Genomic DNA, 24,382 nt, shown 5'->3' with positions numbered 1-24,382 from the left:
CACCAGGACTTTGGATTGTGCTTGGAAATGTACTAGGAGCCAATGTAGATCCTTTAGGACCAGTGATTGGCTGAGGGTGAAGTGTGACAGAACAGGTTGGGGGGGGGGACAGGAAAAGGGGAGTTGAGTTTTGGAGGGAGGAGGCTAGGTCTGCATGAGGAATAGAGTTATAAACCACAAAATATCCAAGCACTGTTATGGAAAGCAAAACATGTAAGAATGTGTCATAACCAGCTTTTTACTATAATAATAAAGTTTTGTTTGTTCAAACCATGTCTCATATTTGGCCAAAGTATTCATGTCTATATGGTGGCAGCAAAATACCGATACGTAGTTAGAAGATGGATCAAGGTATTAAAGCCTAGAGCAGGCTTCCTCAACCTCCGGATGTTTTTGGCCTACAACTCCCATGATCCCTAGCTAGCAGGATCAGTGCTCAGGGATGATGGAAATTGTAATCTCAAAACATCTGGAGGGCCGAGGTTGAGGAAGCCTGGCCTAGAGCTTAGAACTCCATAAGGCAAATTGGAACCCGGGGCAGGGGATCAGAGAACCTTTACCAAGGAAAAGTGATTTTTTATTTAAATTTAGGTATCTTCTTACTCCTAAATGGTAGGCTTGGACAGGGGAGGGTACATCAGGCTTCCTGATGATAGTGGCGCTGTGCAATGCCACATCTAAAAATTGACAACCCATGTGGATTATTATTATTGCAAATTCATGTGGAAATGTTGAGAACTGAATTTAAGGTCAGAAACATGGGTCGAGAAATATAATTATGGCATGCTAATCACAGTGGCTTTTACATTTTTAAGTCACATACAACCACCATATAAAGGCTTCTGAATTAAAACTCAGTGGCTGCATTTCATCTTATAAGGTTAAAACAAAAAAAAAATTCCTTCCAGTAGCACCTTAAAGACCAACTAAGTTAGTTCTTGGTATGCGCTTTCGTGTGCATGCATACTTCTTCAGATACACTGAAACAGAAGTTGCCAGATCCTTCTATATAGTGAGAAGGTGGGGAGGGGTATTACTCAGAAGGGTGGTGGGAATGGGTGATTGGCAGATAGCTGTGATGAGCCTGTTGACGACTCTTAACGACTGCAATAGGTCTTACAGGAAAAAGCAAGGGGTGAGAAGGTGAAAAATTCACCCCTTGCTTCTGTTTCAGTGTATCTGAAGAAGTGTGCATGCACACGAAAGCTCATACCAAGAACTAACTTAGTTGGTCTTTAAGGTGCTACTGGAAGGAATTTTTTTTGTTTTGACTATGGCAGACCAACACGGCTACCTATCTTATAAGGTTGTTACTGAACAAGTGCTGAACGGAACTCCTGGAACTTTCCACTGCAGATACTTTTACTGCTAAAGAAGCAATCTGCTCTCTCTCTCTCTCTGCCATGTGATCAAAGCTTCCAAGAAACCTTTCTCTGATTTCAGCTAGACCTCAGAAAGCATCCAGAAATGCAGCCCAGACCACAGTTTTAAGAACCTACCCTAGTGATTCCATGCTTATGAACACAACAGTTTCTTTCCATGGTTTACTGTATACAGTATTGTGAATGAATCATTCAGCTCCATTTTTTTCCTTCTGTGCACATGTGGCATGTTCTATGAAGGAGACCACTAGCCCATTAGGCTCTGCACTGGCAGTGGGGCTCCAGGGTTTCAGGCAGGAGACATTCCCAGCCCTACGTAGAGACCCCTGGAATCGAACCCAGGAACCTGCATACAAGCAGATACTAAACTACTATGCCCTTCCCCGCACTGATTTCAGGGCCTCACCTATCGGATTTCAGCAGTCCATGCCCCACTCCAAAATAAGCTGGCCCTGAAATTCCCTGCCCAAATTCTGATGCCTGGATAGGAAGTTAGCTTGGTTAGAGCGTGATGCTGTTAACGCCGAGGGATGAGGTTCGATCCCCCCCGCCTATTCCTGCGTTGCAGCGGGGTTGGACTAGATGATGCTCAGGGGTCCCTTCCAACTCTACCATTCTGGGAGAATCCCTCTGTTTTCTTCGCCTCCCGATTGGAGAAATGAGGCTCTCCAGGGGAGCTAGGCGGCGCCTTGCTGCAGCAGACACGCCTCTGGGGAGGAACCTGACCCGGTTTCCCACGCGAGGCAGAATCGAAACGCGGCACTGGACGGTCGCCTGTTCGGAGGTTGGGTCATGCGCTGCTGCCCGGGCTCCGCTCTGCCGGCGAGGTCCGGGACGCTCCTCGCGCTCCTGGCCGCCCCTGCGCTGCTCGTTTTGGCCCTCTTTGTCTCGGGCCCTTGGCGGCTGCTGGACTCCCCAATGCCCCCGAGCCTGATGCGGGAGCTGGAGCAGCGGGAGGCGGATCTGCGGCGCTTGGCCGCGTCCGCCCGGGAGGTTTGCGCCTTTTCTCCCGCCGCGGGCGCGTTGGGTTGCGCGGAGCTGAGCGGCGCGACGGGCGTGCGCTTGGTGGGCTCCGGGATCACCAAGCTGGTGCAGAGGGCAGTCCTGCCCCGCGGAGGAGGCCACGAGGTCGCCCTGAAGTCCGTGCACCCGGCCGGCCGCGACGTGAGCCTCTGCGCGCAGCGCTACGCGCATCTGAGCGGCTGCTACCGCCTGGCCGCTTACAAGCTGCTCAAGGAGATGGTTCTGTTGCAGAGCTTGGAGCATCCCGGCGTCGTCAAGGCACGTAGCACCGGTCTGGGGCAGCCAGAGGAAGGCCGACCTCATCGGGAACTCCGCAGGATTGAGTAATCTGGGGCAGTAACCCGGTGCGCGCCTTTGTGGTGTGATCCTATCTTCTTAGGATTGCAACCCGAATTGCAAGGGGTTGGATTAGTTGACCCTCGGGGTCCCTTCCAATTTATGATTCTATGCTATGAAGCTTCACTGAAATCAGTTTGCGCTGGGATTAAGGCTGCTTTCCTGCGCGCACTTTCCGGCGAGGAAGCCCCACCGAGCAGAATGAAACTGCTTCTGAGGAAGCATATAGTAGATTGTGGCAGGGGCCGGGCTTAACCCTACGTGGAAATCGTACTTTAAACTCCCCACCGCAGTAATATAATTTGGGGGGGGGGGGTGACCTGTGATAACTCACTGGGAAGGAAACGTCAGTCTCTGCATGCTTAACTGTACTCAGCTTTTCATTATTGATATTATTATTATCCACGTGGCCCAGGACTTGAACCGTCACGCTAAGAAATGTTATGGGATTTGGTACTCTTCTGGCCTCAAACTTAACTGCACAATCCTTGGCATGTTTACTCGGATGCACTTGCCATTCTGTTCAATGGGTAAAGGTAAAGGGACCCCTGACCATTAGGTCCAGTCGTGACCGACTCTGGGGTTGCGGCGCTCATCTCGCTTTATTGGCCGAGGGAGCCGGCGTACAGCTTCCGGGTCATGTGGCCAGCATGACACAGCTGCTTCTGGTGAACCAGAGCAGCACACGGAAACGCCGTTTACCTTCCCGCCAGAGCGGTACCTATTTATCTACTTGCACTTTGACGTGTTTTCGAACTGCTAGGTTGGCAGGAGCAGGGACCGAGCAAAAGAAGCTCACCCTGTCGCGGGGATTTGAACCGCCGACCTTCTGATCGGCAAGCCCTAGGCTCTGTGGTTTAACCCACAGCGCCACCCACGTACCTAAGCGTCTGTTCAATGGGGCTTACTCGCAAATTTCCAGGCAGCAAATCCCAAGTTCTTTGCATCTTACTTCCAAGGATTGTAGCTTGAATACATGTGTTCAATCATATTTTGCTGCAATGGGTTGCAGTGGCGTAGCGTGGGTTGTCAGCACCCAGGGCAAGGCAAGTAATTTGCGCCCCCTAACCCGTGGATTTGCGCCCCCTAACCCATGGATTTGCCCTAACCCCAGATGTTGCGCCCGGTGCGGCCAGCCCCCCCCTGCACCCCCCACGCTACGCCACTGATGGGTTGCACTATTTCTGCATTTATTTATTTATTTATTTATTTATTTATTTATGTGGTTCATACACCATATTTGTCTCCCAAGGGTCTCAATGTGGTGTACATGACTCTCCTCCCCATTTCATGTCATCCTCACAACTATCCTATGAGGTAGGTTAGGCCAGTGTTTCCCAACCTTGGGTCCCCAGCCGTTTTTTTGGACTACAACTCCCATCATCCCTAGCTAGCAAGACCAGCAGTCATGGATGATGGGAGCTGGAGACCAAAGTTTGGGAAATATTGGGTTAGGCTAAGAGTTGGTGACCGGCTCAAGGTCACCCAGTGAGCTTCTTGGCTTGAGTGACGATTCGAACCCTGCTTCTCCCAGGTCCCAGTCCAACACTCTTTTACCATTACACCTTTATATACTTTTTTAAAAAATGTGTTTAATTAGAAGAAGTGGTTTTTGTTTTTGTTGCTTTCCTCTAAGCCAGGCATGGCCAAACTTGGCCCTCCAGCTGTTTTGGGACTACAACTACCATCATCCCTAGCTAACAGGACCAGTGTTCAGGGATGATGGGAATTGTAGTCCCAAAGCAGCTGGAGGGCCAAGTTTGGCCACCACTGCTCTAAGCAAAAGCGATTGCGATCCGCAGTCTAAGCTGATGTAATTCCAAGTATTTCTGCCAGCTGAGTTTTGGAGTTAAGTAGTGTTTCTCCCATCAAAGCACCTATACTGGCTTCAGCTGCTGTTGAAGGGTGTGTTCTCTCTTTTAAGTGAGATAAGCCTGTGATAATTGCTTATGGAGGTTATGAAGACTATGTTGCCTCCTGTGATCTGCCGCTTCCCTTGTTCCTCCTTAGTGCTCCACTTCCTGGTTGTTTCTTCGCCAATTTGTACTTTATTAAAGAGGAACAAACCTTCCCATGAATTACTGTCTTGAAATGTCTAGATTGCCTTTCTTCGGGGCCACTTTCCTCTTTCTCCCGGGGTAAGTAGAAGGCAGATCTGGATCTGCAACAGATCTCTGTGTGCATTGGAGTAGGTCACCAAAGCTACCTGACTCCTAATAGTTGAACAATAATGTTGTTCAACTGCACACTTACTGGCTGCTCTTGGATTTGCAGGAGTTGACAGAGGGAAAATCCTTCTGAAACTGTGCTTCCACCACCGCTGGAAAATTGCTGAAGATCTTGGCGGACCTTTTAATGGGTTTTCTGCCTGTTATAATGACAACTGGTAACGCGTTTTGTTAGGTGCAGCATGATTTTGAATGGCATTTCCCACGATTTTTATTTTCTTGTGTTCCAATTCTGCAGAATATCAAACACAACAAGAAATAATGAAATGTCATATGAGAAGTTAAAAGAAGCAATGGAAACACAATTAAAAATCAAGAGGAATATTTAATGTGCCTCACCCACCATTCATAGCAGCTGCTGCTCTTCACAGACACACCATTGACCACACCACCAAATGACGCTCACCACTCGGGGTCCATGGACCACAGTTTGGGAACACCTGTTTTATACTCTTCAAACCTTAGTACTAGTAGCCAACTTACAGAACTCAGTTGATGATGATCACTAGCTGCAATCCTAAACCCGTTTCCCTGGGAATAAGTCCCACTGACTTGGTTAGGCTTGCAGCCTTAAATGGCATCGTGTATTCCTCCAGCCTCTGTCCAAAGAGATATTTGCCTAAAAGAAAGGGTGGGGACAGCGAAACTGCAGGCTTGTGGGGAAAATGGGAAATGTTTAATCACAAACATACCTTAGATAAGTGAAGCTCTTACATCTGCATCCTGTAAACTCTTTCTTGGTTCAATTATTGTTAATGACCTGACAGAGCTCATTAGGGGGCGGGGAGGGAAAAGCCATGGAAAAGGTACCTCTCTGGAATTGAAATTACTCTTGGCTAGGTTAATGGTAAATAAACATCAATGGGAATGCACTGTTCTTTGGGCGGTATAAACATTCAACTTCAAAATGCAGACTAATGAATGTTATGATTTCCTATCCAGTAGTATCAGCAAGCTTGAAACCACAACCACATAGGAATATTCCCACTGTGGAATCTCCTAAGACCTGTTGAGGGTGTCCCTCTACCCCTCTGCAAAGATCTGAATTCCCCGGTTCTGCAAAACACACACAGATCTTATCTTTCATCCAGCTGATTCCAGCATTTACATCTATATTAACACTGCAATCTGCACATTTCCTCTTTTGACAGTTGCGTGGTCAGTGCTATGATCCTAGCTTAGTTCCTGAAATGAAGGTGGTCACCGTTTTGGAGTTGGGTGTTCCCCTGGAGATGATTCAACTTCTGCAGACTCCCTGGGAGGAGAGATTTAAAGTAAGAAAACAAAAACAAGGAGAGCTCATTTCATTCAAAGACCTTAGGACTCTGGTTGAGGGCAGATGGGACTGATACTGATCATCTTCTTCTCTGTTTGCTGATGAAAAGTCTTTTGAATAAACTTGCTCTGATTATTATTTTTTAATTGCAATTCACCTGATGATGGTCTTAAAAAGTCTCAAATAGTTTCATAAAATGAACCTGGGAACGGCTGTTTGACCTTAAACTATAATCTTTTTTTTTTTTTTTTAATTCTTTTTATTAATATTCCTTTATCATTACACCAACAAAACTTTACAAAAAAGAGTAGCGAAAAAAAAAGGCAAACAACCAAAGATAAAAAAAACAAAAAATACACAAAATACAGCAAAAACCAAGACCCGAATTAACAGGTGCAGAAAAGACAAAAAGAACAGAAAACATTGAAAATTTACATACGACACTTAACAATCATCCTCTACTTCCTCCCTTACTGATTTCGGGTATACGTTTTTGCACATTACATTTTACAGCTGGTGTTGGTTTTTTGTTTGCGCGTCGAAAGTTTTACAGTAAACCTGCTATAGTTGGTAAATTTCTAAAATTGCTTTCTATGTATGCTGAAAATTTGATCCATTCCTCATTTAACTTTGCTTTCTTTTGATTCCTAATTCTTTGCGTCATTTTTGCCAGTTCTATGAAGCCATATAGTTTCGATTGCCAATCTTTTACTGTTGGTAAGTTTGTATTTTTCCAATTTTGGGCAATTAGAATTCTTGCTGCTGCTGTTGCGTATTGGAATAGGATTTTATCTTTATCCTGTATCTCCTTTCCCACCATCCCTAGCAAGAAGGCCTCGGGTTTTTTAGGAAAGTTATATCTAAGTATTTTTTTTAATTCGTTGTGTATCTGATTCCAGAACTTTTTTACTTCCTCACATGTCCACCACATGTGAATAAAGTTGCCTTCTTTTATTTTACATCTCCAACATTCCTTATTGCCAGTCTTATACATCCTATTTAATTTTTCCGGTGTTAGATACCATCTGTATATCATTTTCTCTAGATTCTCTCTTATTGCAGCACTTGCCGTGAATTTTATTCCCTCCCTCCAGAGTTTTGCCCATTTTTCATATTCGATGTTATGCCCCAAGTCTATCCTCCATTTAACCATGACTTCTTTGGTCTCATCCTCCTTCATGTCCCATTCTAATAAGATGTTATACATTTTAGACACTATCTTGGTTTTATTTTCAATTATTTCAATTTGGAACTTGGATTTTTTTTCATTCATTCCTGATTTTTTATCTTCTGTCCACAATGCATTAATCTGGTGGTACTGTAGCCAGCCCTTCAGCTTCTCCTTTAACTCCTCGTATGATTTTAATTTCCAGTTATCTTGCGATCTAATTAGTAAATCTTCATATGTCAGTTTTTGTTCTTCCTCATTTATCCTCCTGATTGATAAAATATTTGTAGGTGATAACCACCAGGGTGTTTTCTGTTCTAACATTTTTTTGTATTTTTCCCAAACTTCATAGAGAGAGCCTCTGATAATGTGGTTTGTAAATCCTTTGTGCACCTTCCCTTTGTTTAGCCAAAGGTAGGCATGCCAGCCAAACCTATTGTCTACACCTTCTAGATCTAATAAGTCGGTATTCTCCAGGGTTATCCAGTCTTTGACCCAACATAGACAGGCTGCTTCGTAATAGAGTTTTAGGTTGGGAACAGCAAGTCCTCCTCTCTCCTTCTTGTCTGTAAGCAATTTGAATCTAATCCTAGGCCTTCTGCCTTGCCATATAAATCTCGAGAGTATTTTTTGCCATTCTTTGAAAATTTTGGATCCTCTTATGACCGGAATATTTTGAAATAAGAACAGCATCTTAGGTAGCACATTCATTTTTATCGCTTCCATCCTACCTAGCCATGAGAGCTTAACTTTACTCCACACATCCAGATCTTTTTTAACTTTATTCCAAGTTGCTGAGTAGTTATCTTCAATTAAATTTATATTTTTTGATGTAAGCCAGATTCCTAGGTATTTTACTTTATTTGCTACCTTAATTCCAGATTCCCTTTCTAATTTCTCCTTTTCATCAGTATCCAAATTTTTTGTCAGCATCTTTGTTTTGGCTTTATTTAGTTTGAAACCCGAATGTTTTCCGTATTCTTCTACTATCTCCAGGGCTTTATTAAGGCTTTCTTGCGGTTCTCCCAAAGATAATATCAGGTCGTCCGCATATGCTTTTAATTTGTACTCTTTTAAGCCCACTTTAACCCCTTGTATCTCTGACTTTGATCTTATTTTATTTGCCAGGATTTCTAGAACCATTATAAATAATAGTGGGGAGAGGGGACAGCCCTGCCTCGTTCCTTTCTCAATTTTAAATCTACTTGTGAGATTGTTATTTATAACCAGTTTGGCAAATTGGTTTGAATATATTGCCTGTATTCCTTTCAGGAACTCGCCCTCTATCCCTACTTTTTCCATGGTTTTTAGCAAGAACGACCAAGATACATTATCAAACGCTTTTTCTGCGTCTATAAAGATTAAGGCTGCCGGTATCTCATTTTTAGTCTCTAGATATTCTAATAGATCGATCACATGCCTCACGTTATCTTTCAAGAATCTATTGGGTAGAAACCCCGCTTGGTCTTTATGGATTAGAGTTGTTAGATACTTTTTCAATCTGTTTGCCATGATGTCCGCGTAGATTTTATAATCGTTATTTAACAGGGATATTGGCCTATAGTTCTTGATGTTCAATTTATCTGTGTCTGGTTTGGGGATTAACGTTATAAAAGCTTCTCTCCAGGATTCGGGTATTTTCCCTCCTCTCAAGATGTTATTCATAGTATCGCATAGCGTGGTCGAGAGTTGATTCCCCAATACCTTATAATATTTAGCCGATAAGCCATCCGGCCCTGGTGCCTTCCCCAATTTCATTTTTTTCATCGCATTTCGGACCTCCTCTATACTTATGGGTCTATTTAGTTGATGTTTTTCTTCTTCTGTTATAGTCCTCCCTTCACAGTTTTCTAAGTATCGTTCTATTTGGCTTAGGTCTTCCTCTCCTTTTTTATATAGCAGCTCGTAAAAATTGAGGAAGTTTTTTTGTATTCTTTGTGGGTCTACTATCAAATCATCCCCTACCATTATCTTATTTATCACATTCTGTTTTTGTTTTTTCCTTAATTGCCACGCTAGGAATTTCCCAATTTTGTTCGCTGACTCAAAATATCTTTGCCTCATTATTTTAATTTTATTTTCAATCTCCTGGTTGGTTAGCATTGAGTATTGTGTTTGGAGTAGTTTTACTGTTTGTAAGCTTTGCTCATCTTTTGGGTTTATAGTTAGTTTTTTCTCATTCTCCTTTATCTGTTTCAAAATTTCTTCCTTCTTTTGCTGTCTTATTTTTTTCTTATAGTTATTTTGCTGGATGAAAAGGCCTCTTAAGACCGCTTTGCTGGCATCCCACACCACTTCTATATTTACTCCGGTGTTGAGGTTAAGGTCAAAGTACTCTTTTAAGGTGGCTTTGGCTTTCTCAACGACCTCATCATCGTCTAATAGCCATTCATTCAATCTCCATCTGAAACCTCCCTGGGTTGCCCCTTTTATTTCTAGTGTTAACGAGTTGTGGTCCGAAAAGGTCCTTGGTTGTATCTCACATTTTGTAATCCTTAATGAGAGGATCCTTGAAATCCATATTTGGTCTAATCTGCTCCAACTTTTATGTACTTCAGAAAAGAAAGTGAACTGTTTATCTGTTGGATGCTTGTACCTCCATGCATCTATTAAATCCATATTTTCTTCTAACTCTTGAAATGAATTTGGTAACTTCCCTTGTTTGTGTTTTCCCTTATCCGTTTTTCTGTCCATCTCCAGTATCGGGACAGCATTAAAGTCTCCCAGTAGCATCGTCTTGTTGTTTTCAAGTTCTAACAACACTTGTTCTAGTTTTTTAAAAAATTCTGCTCTATTTGAGTTTGGAGCATAAATATTTATCACGTTGACCTTTTCCCCCTGAAAGTTTATTTGGACCCCCAGAATCCTCCCATCTTCATCTTTATATATCAGTTTGGGTTCCCATTTTTCATTGACATACGTTACTAATCCTTTTTTCTTCTCACTCGTGGAGTTAATAAATTCTATTCCTAGGTTCTTATTTACTAGTACATGCTTATGCTTTCTGGCTACATGAGTCTCTTGCATACAGATTACATCCAATTTTCTCTTTTTCAGCACATTTGCAATTTTATTCCTTTTAGTTTTTTCATTCATACCATTTACATTCCATGTTAAAATCTTTAGGTTCATTAGTCTGTCAGTAAGTTATCCGTTAAAGTTTTAGCTGGCTTAGATTCGGGTGGGTCTTTCCTCTGTTTCTTCCTCTTCCTCACCTCCCTCCTCCTCCTCTTCCTCTCCCTCTTTGTCTCTCCCCTCCTCCTCCTCCTCCTCCCCCCTCCCCCCCAGCCCCGCACCATCCCCCCTCTCCCCCTCAATGCCCCTTCCCCCCGCGCCCCCCCCTGCCTCTCCAAAATCTTTTTCATATCTGCGTAAAAATTTACCGACTTCCTGGCTTTCTGTGATCTTAAATCTTTTCCCTTTGTAAAAAAAGGAAATCCCCTCTGGGAATTCCCACCTATGTTTTATGCCATTCCTTTTTAGCGTGTTAACTAATTGTTTGTAGCCCTCTCTCTTACGGAGGAATCTGATTGGAATTTCTTTGAAGATAATAATTGGTTTTCCGTCAATTATCAGTCTCCTCTGGTAGCTTTCTTTCAGGATTATGTTCCTCATCTCTACCGACTTAAATATCACTAAGCAATCCCCTGGAATCTTTTTCAGCCTATTTTGGTTGGATTTTATTTTAATTCTGAATGCATTCTCTATTGTTTGTTCAACCTCTTCTTCTGTCAGAGCTAGCCATTTCGCTAGCTCCTTGATCATTTTTGCCTTGATATCTTCCTCCCTTTGCTCCCCCACTCCTCTAAATTTAAGGTTAGACTGTTTTTGTTTCATTTCTATCATAGCTAAGCTGTCTAAAACTTGATCCTGACTCTTCCCTAATTCCCCGAAATTTTCTTTGAGTCTTTCAACCTCTTTTCTCTGGTCTTTCATTTCTCTATACACTCTTTTGTTTGATTCTTCTAAGGATTTTGTTCGGGTTGTTAGGTCTTTTATTTTAATTGATAATTCTCCTGCTATGTCTTCCATTTTTTTATCAAAAGATTCCTGCATCTCTCCTAACTTTTTCTCTATATGTGTTTCATTCTGTCTAAATTCTTCTTTTATTTTTAACCATAACACATCCAGGTCTCTTATTTCTTCTTGTCTTGATGTTTTCCTGTCTGCTGGCGTTCCTGCCGCCTTCTTCCCGTCCCTACCCGCCATCCTCCCCCCTCTCCTGTCCCCCCCCCCTGTCTTTGATAATGAGCACACCTGGTGTTCTTGCAACTCTCCCTTAGCGGGCTCACAATCTTGTGTGTTTAACTAGAGCTGCACCATGCAAGTCTTTTGATTCTCACGGATTTAGTTATTGTCAGTTATTCACCCGTTACAGATTTTGTTATTATCAGCAAATCTCTCTTTCCCACCTTCTATGGACCTCCTTTACCAATTAGCCAGAGCAAAAGTGTTCACAACTTGTTAGAGTTCTGGTAGGATTACCATGCGTGACCTTGATTCTCTGCCACCAATTTAAGGAGATTTTGCCACCCGGGCTATATTATAGAAAATTTGTAGTACAAGTCCGCGAAGATTCGGGGGAGTATGAAGGGGGTGCAGGAAGACACAGAAAATAGCCAGGGGAAGGGAAGAAGAGCGGGGGGAAGACAGCTAGAGACAGCAGAGAGAGGGAAGGCAACGGGGGAGAAAATAGATGTAGAATAAGTAAGACAGCAGCAAAGGAGGAGGAGGAGGGGGAGTCCCAGAGAAGACAGGGGAAAGAAATGGGGATATTACGTATGTTGATAAGGGGGATAATGTCGCTAAAAGGTACCAGTCTTCTTTTTAGAAGCCACTTAATGGAAGTCTTTCTTTCGTAGGTCTCCCCACCGCTTATCTGGTTTAGTCCGTGTATGTAAACGTATATAAACGTCTATCTGTTAATATTTCCAGAGCTACAGAAGGGGGGGGGGAAGGGGGGGAAACAGGGAAGGGAGGGCGGGGGGGCGGGCAGAGCCGGGGATATGATATTTTCAATTGTCTATTTGTCGTCTATTTGTTAATATCACCAGCACTGGAGAGGGGGGAGGGGAGGAAAAGGTGGGGTGGAAGGCGGGAGCGGGTAGAAACCAAGAGTTCGATATACTAAGAGTTCAATATACCAACGAGGGAGGACAGAAGTCCAAGCAGAACTCCAAATTCCGTATATATTCAGCAGTGATAAAATGGAGGGATAAGACTTCAGTTTCTGTGTCTCCTTGCGGGTTACTCCGTAAGCGTATCAAATATTATAAGCCAAATGTATCTTATTCAGGGTGTATCAGGTTCTTGTTCAAAAGGAGATCGGCACAAGGTCCAACACAAAGCAAAAAAAAAAAAAACCAGGCATCCACCGAAAAAGATATCGCCACCTCCGTAGCACGGATTTAGATCGGGTTTCAACCAATGGCTTCCTCCCGTGATCCTTGCAAAGGTTTATCCTCCCACAGCCCCCGAAATACAAAGGGGGATGGGTCGGGAGCGGCAGACTTCGAGGAAGCTCTGGAGTCTTTAGGGTGGGGTATGCTAGCGTCTAGGGGAGGCTACCGAGCCAAACTTAGACCTTATTTCTTTGTTTTTTAAGTCCCCTCAAAAGTTATATATTAGAGGTGGTTTTTCTCCTTTCTATAGAGACCACAGCCGCCTCTTTTTTCTGTTCCGCGGATTAATCTGCCTTCCTCCCTCCCCTGTGTCTCGGCTCTCGGGTCTCCTTCTCGGCTCTTGACTTTCCCCTCAAACTCCCCAGGGTTCTTTCTCTAGTCGCCTCTGCTGTGCAAAGTTTTTAAAGTTTTTTTTTTTCCCGTTTGATACTTTACTGTAATTTAATTTCACCTGGTCGTGACTCCCAACGTCCCGACGAGGATTTTCCCTTTCGCAGTTCTACAGCAGGTCAGTGTTTGTTTCTTTTCACTCTTCCGACTGAACTCCCAGCGCCATCTTAGTCCCGTAAAATCAGAAGGACTCCGTAACTGAATCTGTAGGCATCCATCGCTCCTTGGGTTTTTTTCTTCAGTTTTTAGTTTCCACACAAATCATTCAACTCCAAGGACCTCTCTCTTAAGTTTACGGAAATTTGTCGCCTTCTCAGCCGGAGCTTTGAGGCATAACTGCACGGGGTTCGCAGAGCTTACCGAGTGCGTCTTGGTCCCGTCGCCCTGGGATGACCATGTAGCTTAGGGCCTTTCCGACGCTGCTGGTTATGCTTCCCTCAAGGGGACCCCCCTTGAGGTTTTGGGGGACGCAGTGCCTTTGCGTTGCCCCTCAGAAACCCCGCTCAGTCCGGAGAGCGTCCTCTCCACGCTCCGTGCTGCTGGCGATCCAAACCGGAAGTCCTTAAACTATAATCTAAGAAAATGACCTTCACCCAGGTTTGTTATAAAACGATCCCTCCCCTCACTGACCAGAGTAAAAGTGTCCTTTTACTCCTTATAGGAAGCTGCAGTGTGTGGACTATTTGTCCATTTAGCTTCAGTATTACCTACTCTGACTGGCAACAGCTCTTCAGGATCTTGGGCAGAGACATTATGCAGAATAAGGTGGGGGAAGAAGAAGAGGGGGAGAGAGAAGGGGGAGGGGGGTTGTTGGGGTGGTAATATTTAATATGTTTGTGGGGGTTTATGCCAGTGTCGCTTGAGTAGGTTCTCTGTTCATTTATGTTATATGTATATGTATATACACACATACACTAATAATAATAATAACAACAACAACAACAATAATAAATTTTATTTATACCCCGCCAGAGCTGGGCTCTAGGCGGCTGACACCAATAAAATCACAGTAAAAACATAATGGGGGCACTCAATTTAAAATACAGGTTAAAACGCAGTCTCATTTTAAAAGTAGCCGATAGATCAAGACCATAAGGGGAGGGAAACAGAAGGGTCAGACTGAGTCCAAACCAAAGGCCAGGCGGAACAGCTCTGTCTTGCAGGCCCTGCGGAAAGATGTCAAGTCCTGCAGGGCCCTAGTCTCTTGTGACAGAGCGTTCCACCAAGTCGGGGCCAGTACTGAAAAGGCCCTGGCCTTAGTTGAGACCAATCTAGCCCCTTGCAACCTGGGACCTCCAAAATGTTGTCATTTGTGGACCTTAAGGTCTTCCGGGGGCATACCAGGAGAGGTATGCATACATCTTTCTTGGTAGTGAGAAAGGTTGGGGGGTAGGGCATGGTTGGGAATCTTTAGTTGGCTGCAGTGTTTGTGGGGTCTGGTGTCATGACCATCAGGCCATCTACAAAGAGCCCAGATTTATAGGTTTTGCCTTTTATTACCACTCCCTTGAAGTCAGGGGCTGCCTGGATTCTGATTGCTAGGGGTTCAAGGGCCAGGATGTACAGAAAGGGGGAAGAGTGGGCACCCTTGTTTTGTGCCTCTTCGTATTGCTGTGGTATTAGAGTCCATACCATTGACCCTACATTTTGCTGAAGCTTGGGAGTAAATTTGTTTAAGGGTTTGTAGGAAGTCTGGGCCAAATTCCATGTTGGTTAATACTACCAAGAGGAATTCCCATTCTAAACAATCAAAGGCTTTAAGGGTGTCTAGGGACATAATCGTCAGTGGGAGTTTGGTTGTTTTTGCTGTGTTCGATCAGGACTCAATGATTTCCTGATGTGGCCAGGGAGATAAAGGTAAAGGGACCCCTGACCATTAGGTCCAGTCGTGACCGACTCTGGGGTTGCGGCACTCATCTCGCTTTATTGGCTGAGGGAGCCAGTGTACAGCTTCTGGGTCATGTGGCCAGCATGACTAAGCCGCTTCTGGCGAACCAGAGCAGTGCACGGAAACACCATTTACCTTCCCGCTGGAGCAGTACCTATTTATCTACTTGCACTTTGACGTACTTTCAAACTGCTAGGTTGCCAGGAGCTGGGACCGAACAACGGGAGCTCACGCCGTTGGGGGGATTCAAACTGCCAACCTTCTGATTGGCAAGTCCTAGACCCACAGCGCCACCTGCGTCCCTAAGGAGATAGATTTTATGAAATAAATAATGTTAGCCATCCCTTTTCAAATTTATTTGGATGCTCCCAACCAATAAAAGTGTATTCACCCTCTCTTTCAGCTTTGCCTGGAGCTGGCTGAGCTGCTCCATTACTTGGCCAAGTCTCCTCTGGGTTCCCTGGCCCTCCTGGATTTCCAGCCCAGGCAGTTTGTCATGGTGAGCGGGGTCCTCAAAGTCGCAGACCTGGATGACATGAGCACTGAGGAGTTGTCCTGCGAAGGGGATGGGGACTGCACCCTGGAATTCCCCACCAAAAGCTTCTCTCTCAGGTGTTCTGCGCAGGGGAAGTGTGAAGGAATAAATGAGAAAAGGAACCTCTTCAATGCTTACCGGTACGTTGGGTGATTTATTTTTAAATGCCCCCCAGAACCAGCATCCTGAATTTCACAGTGCTGCTATGTTTTAATGATTGTGTGATTTGTGCCTTCTTTTTATTGAGAATCCACTTTGGACAACTCCTTTTTGGAGGCAAAAAGTTAGGGTTAAATAGCATTTAATTGCATGTGTAATATAATTATTTAACCGTTAAAGCATGACTCGAACGAAAGAGCTGTATCCACATGTACCAAAGTTTCTGTGTGCTCATCAAGGCATCCCCCAACTTCCCACCCAATTGGTTGGGAAACTCCTAGGGACTTCACAACCTCTTTCTCCCATGACTGCCTTTACTAGGAAGCAACATGCAGAGGTTGCATCAGGCAGCGGAGTCTAGAAATGCCACTTTCATTCATAAGAATGAGTGAGACAAAAGAGAATAAAAGGCTACGCTCTCAATAAGGCCTGCTCCCAAGTTTAAAGTAGGTGGAGCTCACAACCTCATAGGCCACATGGGGAAGCCTATGTTGGCATGCACCCAAGGAAACGGGGGCAATTGGCAGTCCTCCAGCTGGCTCCAGCCCACTGGCCGGTGTGCCAGACGAACTCCAGTCCTTGGTGCAGCATAAATCTGCGGCCCAGGGTTTAGAAGACTGAGCACGCTATTCAGCAGAGAAAACGCAAACAGAAGTGGCACGAGAGGCTGTGTGAGCATATTTACAAGCAGGTTTATTCAGCGTAGATCAGGACAAAAGGAAACATGTCTGATCTCCTTCGTATCCAAAGCAAAACAGCAAAGCTATACACAAACGGAAGTTCCCAGCATACTGTGCTGGAATGTAAACAGACATGTGACATGCAACAATTCCACACGTCTGTCCCTTAAGGTGGAACGGAATTCTCAACAGCCTAGTGGACCTAATAAGTTCCCTATGCCTGCCATAGCTCTTCCGTGTTACTACACTGTGTATCTGCATCCATCTCCCCAGACAGGGTACAATTGGCAGAGGCTAATGTTGTCTAATTCTGCTGGAAGAGGGCATGTGCTAGTCAAAAGCTCCATAAACGGCCTCAGTCCTGTATACCTGAAGGAGTGTCCCCACCCCCATCATTCAGCCTGGGCACTGAGATCCAGCGCCAAGGGCTTTCTGGCTGTTCCCTCATTGCGAGAAGTGAGGTTACAGGGAACCAGACAGAGGGCCTTCTCGGTAGTGGCACCTGCCTTGTGGAAGATGTGAAGGAATTAAGCAGCTATCTTATATTTAAAAGACATCTGAAGGCAGCCCTGTTTAGGGAAGTTCTTAATATTTAATGCTGTATTGTTTTTAACACTCGATTGGAAGCCGCCCATTGTGGCTGGGGAAACTCAGCCAGATGGGCGGGATATAAATAATAAATTATTATTATTATTATATGGCCAGCACCTGAGAAGCAGTGTAAATCTGAAGAGCAGATTTCAGCAGATTAGAAGGGAAGGTGAACCTTAAGTCAATGACTAAATTTTATCAGTTAGGCAAACTGATTCTGTTCTGCCAGAGGCTAGTTCGTGTCCCACTACAGTAGCCAGATGCAGGAGAGGACGGTGATCCTGCACCTTCAATGGTTTCCATGCAAGCTGCATCTGCTGTAATTGCCTCTTCAGTGCAACTATTATATTTGCAGGGGCCTCGCCCTCTGCAACTATTAGAGCTGCATCTGGCCAGCCTAGGAATTTTTTTGCTTGCTTTCAGATCATAAACCAAGCCTTCAGAATTGGGAGACATGAGATTCAAAGCATGTAGGATTTTAACAACACATGACTCTTAATTGCCTTGTGCTGTATGGAAAATCTTTGACACAGAATTTTAAGATTTTAAAATAGATGTGCTTATTTGCAGGTATTTCTTCACTTATCTCCTGCCACATACTGCACCTTTCGTTTTGCAACCCGTTCTGAAGGATATCCTGAATGCCACAGGTACATTCTAATGGGAATTGGTTTGTTTGTTTGTTTGTTTGTTTGTTTGTTTGTTTGTTTGTTTTTTAAAAAGTTTTAATGAAGAGCTGCTCTTAATCGCCTTCCTTCTTTAAATCATTCCCCCTCCCCTCTTCTGTAATTGTAGGTGATTTGCGATACGGAACAAATGAAACCCTGAGAGCTTTTCACAGAGTTTTGCATTTATACAAGTCTGGACTTTATCTGCAGAAAAAGCCTTCTCAATTGAAAGGTACATTATTTCACACAATAGATTCTTACGGGCTTTACATAATGGTTGGATCTCAGTGGGGGAACAGCAGTTCAGTGGGGTGCCAGCACAACTCACATTCCTTGCCTGTGGGGTGGGGTGGAGTCGCTTGGTGATTGGCATTGTCCTCTAAGAGAAGGACAGTATGTTCCGGGCTGCCTTTCTGTTGAGATGAGATTCACAGCTGATCTGCTAGGGAAGAGCACTGAGAAAGGCACCGTGTCCTGTTTCTCCCGCTGACTGCCAAATCTGAAATATATCTCTGTTTCCAGCTGTGTACATAATCGTATCACCTTGTCTCTTCCCCTTTCCAAGACTACATTGCCTTAAAGGGCTTCCACAGCAGGGATACAGAGGACTACAAGTGCTGGCCATCCTATCGCCACTTGGGGTGCGTGCTCTCTGTTCACAACGAAGAGGAAGCTGCCGCCATTTGCAGCTCCCATCCTCAGTGCCAACATTTCTTCATCACTCTGCAGACAACGTGGACAGGTGAGAGGAAGTGACATAATATTGCTAAGAAGCACCAATCATCTCCCCCACCCCCCACCCCAACTTCTTCTTCTTTTAAAAAAAGAAAAAAGAAAGAAAAACGCCGTAGTTATTCTAGAACACAGGATCCAGTAACCTGTTCTAGGTGACACATTCAAGATTCACTTAAAATACAGGTAAGCTTCCTTGCAGTTCCCTTTAAGTTACCTGTTATACCTTCCTCTGTGTTCGTGCAGTTGTTCAAATTAAAGCTCTGCCAGTCCTCGTTTTTTTATTTATTTTCTAAATTTAAAGGTAAAGGTAAAGGTACCCCTGCCCGTACGGGCCAGTCGTGTCCGACTCTAGGGTTGTGCGCCCGTCTCACTTAAGAGGCCGGGGGCCAGCGCTGTCCAGAGACACTTCCGGGTCACATGGCCAGCGTGACAAAGCTGCATCTGGCGAGTCAGCACAGCACACGGAACGCCGTTTACCTTCCCGCTAGTAAGCAGTCCCTATTTATCTACTTGCACCCGGGGGTGCTTTCGAACTGCTAGGTTGGCAGGCGCTGGGACTGAGCAGCGGGAGCGCACCCCACAGCGGGGATTCGAACCGCCGACCTTTCGATCGGCAAGCCCTAGGCGCTGAGGCTTTTACCCACAGCGCCACCCACGTCCCAATTATTACTTTTTTTTTTCTAAATTTGCAGGCTGCAAATTTGATGAAAGCAGCTCACAGCAGAACAGCAGTGCTAAGCAGTGGATCATTACAGCAGCAATAAAATACTAAATAATTTAGAAACATAAAGGGGCGACTCTACAGATAACTCCATTTTAAAGCTTATATTGGGCTATTTTTTTCTTCTCGTACCTCCAATCCAGAGTTGCATCTCTTTCCATTTGGTGTCGTAATTATTTTTGATCCGGATCTTCATCGTTAAACAGCTTCTATATCTTCCAACCAGTGACAGGGCGAAGTAATCCGCTCGTTACGCATCGGTTCTTGTCTGAATGCCTCGGGGGTATTTCGAGATAAAAGAGCACTGCTCTTTTAATTACAACAATGATATTTAGGATATTCTTTTTATCTACCTATATCCCCAGACCAACAAATTTTCCCAAATGCCCTGTAATTAGCACTGATTATAGCCTTTCATTGAAGGCAGCTAGTGGGTGCGTGTGCAACCAGGCAGATATATCTTATACCATCAATTTTCCTATTTTAGCTGACACGTCTGCAGCTATCTAAGCTATTACCCTTAATGTGAATAATGAAGGATGCAGATTGAAGCAAACCAGCCATTGTAGTTAAGGATAGAGGGGGGAACAGTTACTGTTTGCAAGTCTCCGAAGTGTGGAATGCCCCACTCCCAATTTTAGATGCCCCTACTTCTTGTTGTTGTTTAGTCATTTAGTCGCGTCTGACTCTTCGTGACCCCATGAACCAGAGCACGCCAGGCACTCCTGTCTTCCACTGCCTCCCGCAGTTTGGTCAAACTCATGCTGGTAGCTTTGAGAACACTGTCCAACCATCTCGTCCTCTATCGTCCCCTTCTCCTTGTGCCCTCCATCTTTCCCAACATCAGGGTCTTTTCCAGGGAGTCTTCTCTTCTCATGAGGTGGCCAAAGTATTGGAGCCTCAGCTTCAGGATCTGTCCTTCCAGTGAGCACTCAGGGCTGATTTCATTAAGAATGGATAGGTTTGTTCTTCTTGCAGTCCATGGGACTCTCAAGAGTCTCCTCCAGCACCATAATTCAAAAGCATCAATTCTTCGGCGATCAGCCTTCCCTACTAGCTCTTCCTTTTGGATGCGCCCCCCCCCCCCCATGCATACAGCACAAATAGCTGTGGGCAAGGAGCTTGCACAATCAGGGCTTTGGATCTTATGGAAGTATTTGCATAGAATCATAGAGTTGAATGGGACCGCAAGGGTCATCTAGTCCAACCCTCTGCAATGCAGGAATCTTGGCTCAAGCAATCCATGGCCACCCAACCTCTGCTTACAAACCTCCAAGAGAGTCTACCACCTACCAAGAGAGACCATTCCATTTCTGTTACTGTTGAAAGTTTTTTGAAATGTTTAGTCAGAATCTCCTTTCTTGTAACTTGAAGCCACTGGTTCCGGTCGTAGCCTCCATAGCAGGAGGGGGGGGGGAAAGCTTGCCTCATCTTCCATGTTAAGATATTTACCTCTTTTCCAGGCTAAGCGTACCCAGCTCCTTCAACCATTCCTCATAAGGCCTGGTTTCCGGACCCTTGATCATCTTGGTTGCCCTCCTCTGCACACGTTCCAAGCACATCCTTCCCTGCAGTTGTTCGCCCTGTGCGCATGAATGCTAGGAGACGGAGAACACAGCACAGCCCTGCTCACCCATTGGGTATTACCTGGGAGTGGAACACCTGAGTATATGGATTGATTCAATTTATATCCAGCCCTTCCTCCCCCAAGGAGCCCAAGGCAACCAATATATACAATTTAAAAGCAGAAATGGAGAGGGGGAAAAAGGCATTCTAAAGCAATTACACTAAAAAAATGCTTTCACCCAATGATCTCGAGGTTGCCAGGAACAGTATTCTTCAGCCACCAAATTATTGGGAAAACAGGAGTGTTTTCAAACTCCTCTTGAAAGTTAATAATGATGGAGACAGTGCATTTCATCATGGTGGGCATTCCACAACTAGGGAAACACCGCTGCGAAGGCTTTCAGCACCACCAACAAGACCTCGCCTGCTGAATGTAGGGTCTGAGATGGATGGGCTTGCTGGTCGGAAGGTCGGCATTTCGAATCCCCTTGACAGGGTGAGCTCCAGTTGCTCGGTCCCAGTTCCTGCCCACCTAGCAGTTTGAAAGCACGTCAGAGTGCAAGTAGATAAATAGGTACCGCTCCGGTGGGAAGGTAAACGGCGTTTCCATGCGCTGCTCTGGTTAGCCAGAAGCGGCTTAGTCATGCTGGCCACATGACCCAAAAGCTGTTTGCGGACAAACACTGGCTCCCTCGGCCTATAGAGCGAGATGAGCGCCGCAACCCCAGAGTTGTCCATGACTGGACCTAATGGTCAGGGGTACCTTTACCTTTATATACCTTTATGTCAGTATTTGTATCTTGAATTGGTCCCAATAGTTCACTGACAGCCAGTTCAGTGCTTTCAGAGCTATAGTCCTATCAGGCTGCACCACTCAGCAAGCTAACAGGTGCATTCTATGCTAACTATAGATAGCTGCCACTTTGAGATTTGTCACTGATGGTGGTGATCTATACAGTCAATATGGAGCACACCTTGGTGAGGACAGGTTCCAGTCACCATGGGAGAGGATTGCAGCGAATGCAACATGGACATTGGCTTGTAATAGTAGAGGCTGCGGGAGATGTTGCAGGAATTCCTTACATCTTAGATTGGACGTCTTGTTTTCTCTTTCTGCAGTGCTTTTACATTTCCAGTGTTATCATTTAACCTCAGCCCATGTTGCAACTTTTACAGATCTTGATTTGTTCTCCCACCCCCCGCCCCCTCTCAAAATTATTTTCTCCTTCAGGAAGGCCACTTGCTTTGTTTCGAAGCAACTTGACCGAATTAATTCCAGGCGGCGACAGAGTGGTTTATGTTAAGCGATCTGCAGCGTCAAAGACAAGCCTCTTACAAGGAGACTGGGAGAATACGGAGCTCTCGGACAAGGAATAATCACTGGGACTAACTTCATCCACTCAAGAGTTGATGATGTGCTTCATTTCTGCTTCGCGATCTTTCTCTGGGACTTCTCAAGTTAATGGGTGGCGTTTGAATGATCAAAGCAAACCTTCCTTTTTCATAAGATGGAATAACCTGGACAAGTTGTTTACATGATCCCAGGCACAATGGTCAGAAATGTGCACAACTTGATGTAAAGCACCACTAAAGCCTTATAATGGATTGGCAGCAGCTGTGTCAGCCAAGCAGTAGTTGTTACCATGAAATTACCTTGTTGTGCCAGCTCTATGTGGTTGTATCAGTCCAGCTGGGAACAGGCATAGATGGAAGCAGGCTGTTATGCAAACAGTTCCTGTCCCAGATAACAGTTTTTGTTCCCAACAGACCTGCAAGTAGATGGTCTCCTCTGAAATGTCTGATCAGCACTGTTCAGCTCTTTTAGGTTTCCTGGCTGCCATCTTCTTTTGGATGTAGGGATCATTGCAGACTCAGGGTGTGTCCAAGTGTCTTAAAGTTTATTTATAAGTACACAGGTCCACCTAGGCTCAAACACTCCCAGCAGCAAATTCTACTGTTTCACAACAGCTCTCCTGAGAGAAAGCTCAACTCCCAGTGCTTTCCAGAACTCCAAAGTCCGCAAAATTCTCCCTGTCTTCCTCTCCATCTGAAATTCCTAAATCTAGTGTGTCCTTTTTCGCGGACACACATATTCAGATCTAGATTACATCAAGGGTAGGTATGCCTTCTGCCAAGATGTCTGTACCCTGACATTCTTGACTAGTTATGAGCTATTGATCTCTTAATTTCCCTGGCAAGAAATGCCTGTCTTAAAGGAACATTACAGTAGCCTTTGTGACTCCATTAACTTCCCAACACATGAAAACACACCCCTTTCTTAAATACAACAATATATCAGACAAATGATTGTTTCACTATAGCCAGTAAAGAGGAAAGAAAAAGGGATACATATTTCATTTTTGGATACAGAGTTTCTGTTGGTGGTTTTGGTTTGATGTACAGCTTTTGTTTTTAAGTATCAACCTTGGAGGTTTTTTCAGTGTTACTTTCAGTGAAAGAAATCCTGCTGAGCAAAATGTTCAAACTAATTATGTATAAAAAGCATGTATTATATAAAGGGATTGCTTTTTTCTTCCCTCTGAAAACAGACTGCAGTTCATTTCTTTTTTAATGGTTATCATGTCTTATGTTAAAAAGCTTCTATGAAGTGTTGGCCAAAAGCCTATCCTCACAAGTTATTGGCTGACTTGCCATGATGTCATGGAATGTCCATGAACATTCTGACTTCTTAAGAAAGAAATCAGGTCTGTTTCACTTGTTAGCATCTCAAGTCAGGGATTTGTACATACTAACTATCTACACACCAAGGATGGAATGAAGGTAGATCAGGATCATTTGGTAGAACACTAGTCTTAATTTCCCTTGGCTGCTGAAAAGCAGTCTAAAATGTGTCATGGCTGCCAGAGAGCCAGGTGGCCCAAATCCTTGACCTGTGCGAGTCTTTGCCAGGAGGTAAGCAATAATTTTGGACTCTTCGAGTAGTTTAACAATGGCATCAACAAAATGAGTCTCTGCCTTAAGTAATACTACTGAAAAATGAAGAAAATGTGGGGTAGCCGGAAGAAGACCATAAGCTCTATTCAGTTCTGGCACATGAAACAATTCCCATGCTCAGATTTCTTTAATTCTAAACCCGTCCCTTTTGCAGAACGTTCTAGTAAAATAAAATTTTAAAAGCCTGAAGTGTATCCATCCCCTGCTGAAGTCAAAGGGACCCCCCTCTGAGTGAACAGAAATAGGCTTATATTTTAAGGAAAGCAAAGTGCTTAGCTGTTGTTGGCATTGAAAGCAGCCTGAAATGATTGTGGGCATATTACGGTGGTTGCTATGCTTTCACATGCAGAATGGTTCCTTGCAATACCTGTCAAGCGTAGGGGTGTCCATGTAGTCTTTGTAAGGTAGGTGAGACATCAGGATGCTTGCTTGGAATGAGGGGAAACTTGAACGCATCGCCATCTTCTAACCGTCCCATTTTTCAGGCAAAACGAACACTGGCAACATAGCATAAAAACACAATCAAACCATATGCAATAATGCCGGCAATGAAGTACATCATGAGAATTTAAAGCTAAATTATAATATTACTGGAGCACGCACATACACACTACAAAATGCAGAGAACAGGAATATAATTGTCTTCCACAGCATGGTCCCACACCCAATTATATCGGCC

General features: G+C 44.4%; 1 protein-coding gene across 2 annotated transcripts; it reads left to right on the top strand.

Moving 5' to 3' along the window:
• Nucleotides 1-1,960: 1,960 nt before the first annotated feature.
• Nucleotides 1,961-23,320, top strand: LOC114588283 (extracellular tyrosine-protein kinase PKDCC-like). 2 transcript variants are annotated; one of them, XM_077924168.1, is made up of 7 exons: nt 1,961-2,663; nt 6,121-6,243; nt 15,497-15,768; nt 17,629-17,708; nt 17,854-17,958; nt 18,292-18,468; nt 20,646-20,938. In XM_077924168.1, the coding sequence occupies exons 1-7, from the start codon at nt 2,175-2,177 to the stop codon at nt 20,648-20,650; spliced, it is 1,251 nt and encodes a 416-aa protein (XP_077780294.1). In that variant the 5' UTR covers nt 1,961-2,174; the 3' UTR covers nt 20,651-20,938. The 2 variants fall into 2 exon arrangements, with proteins under 2 accessions (XP_077780294.1, XP_028569258.2); XM_028713425.2 differs by lacking the exon at nt 20,646-20,938 and adding an exon at nt 21,980-23,320 and having other exon boundaries at nt 1,965-2,663.
• Nucleotides 23,321-24,382: the final 1,062 nt, after the last annotated feature.

The sequence above is a fragment of the Podarcis muralis genome, chromosome 1 (assembly GCF_964188315.1).
Source record: "Podarcis muralis chromosome 1, rPodMur119.hap1.1, whole genome shotgun sequence".
NCBI classification, from domain to species: domain Eukaryota; kingdom Metazoa; phylum Chordata; class Lepidosauria; order Squamata; family Lacertidae; genus Podarcis; species Podarcis muralis.
Note: the sequence above shows the minus strand (reverse complement) of the source record. Positions and strands in the feature narration are given on the sequence as shown.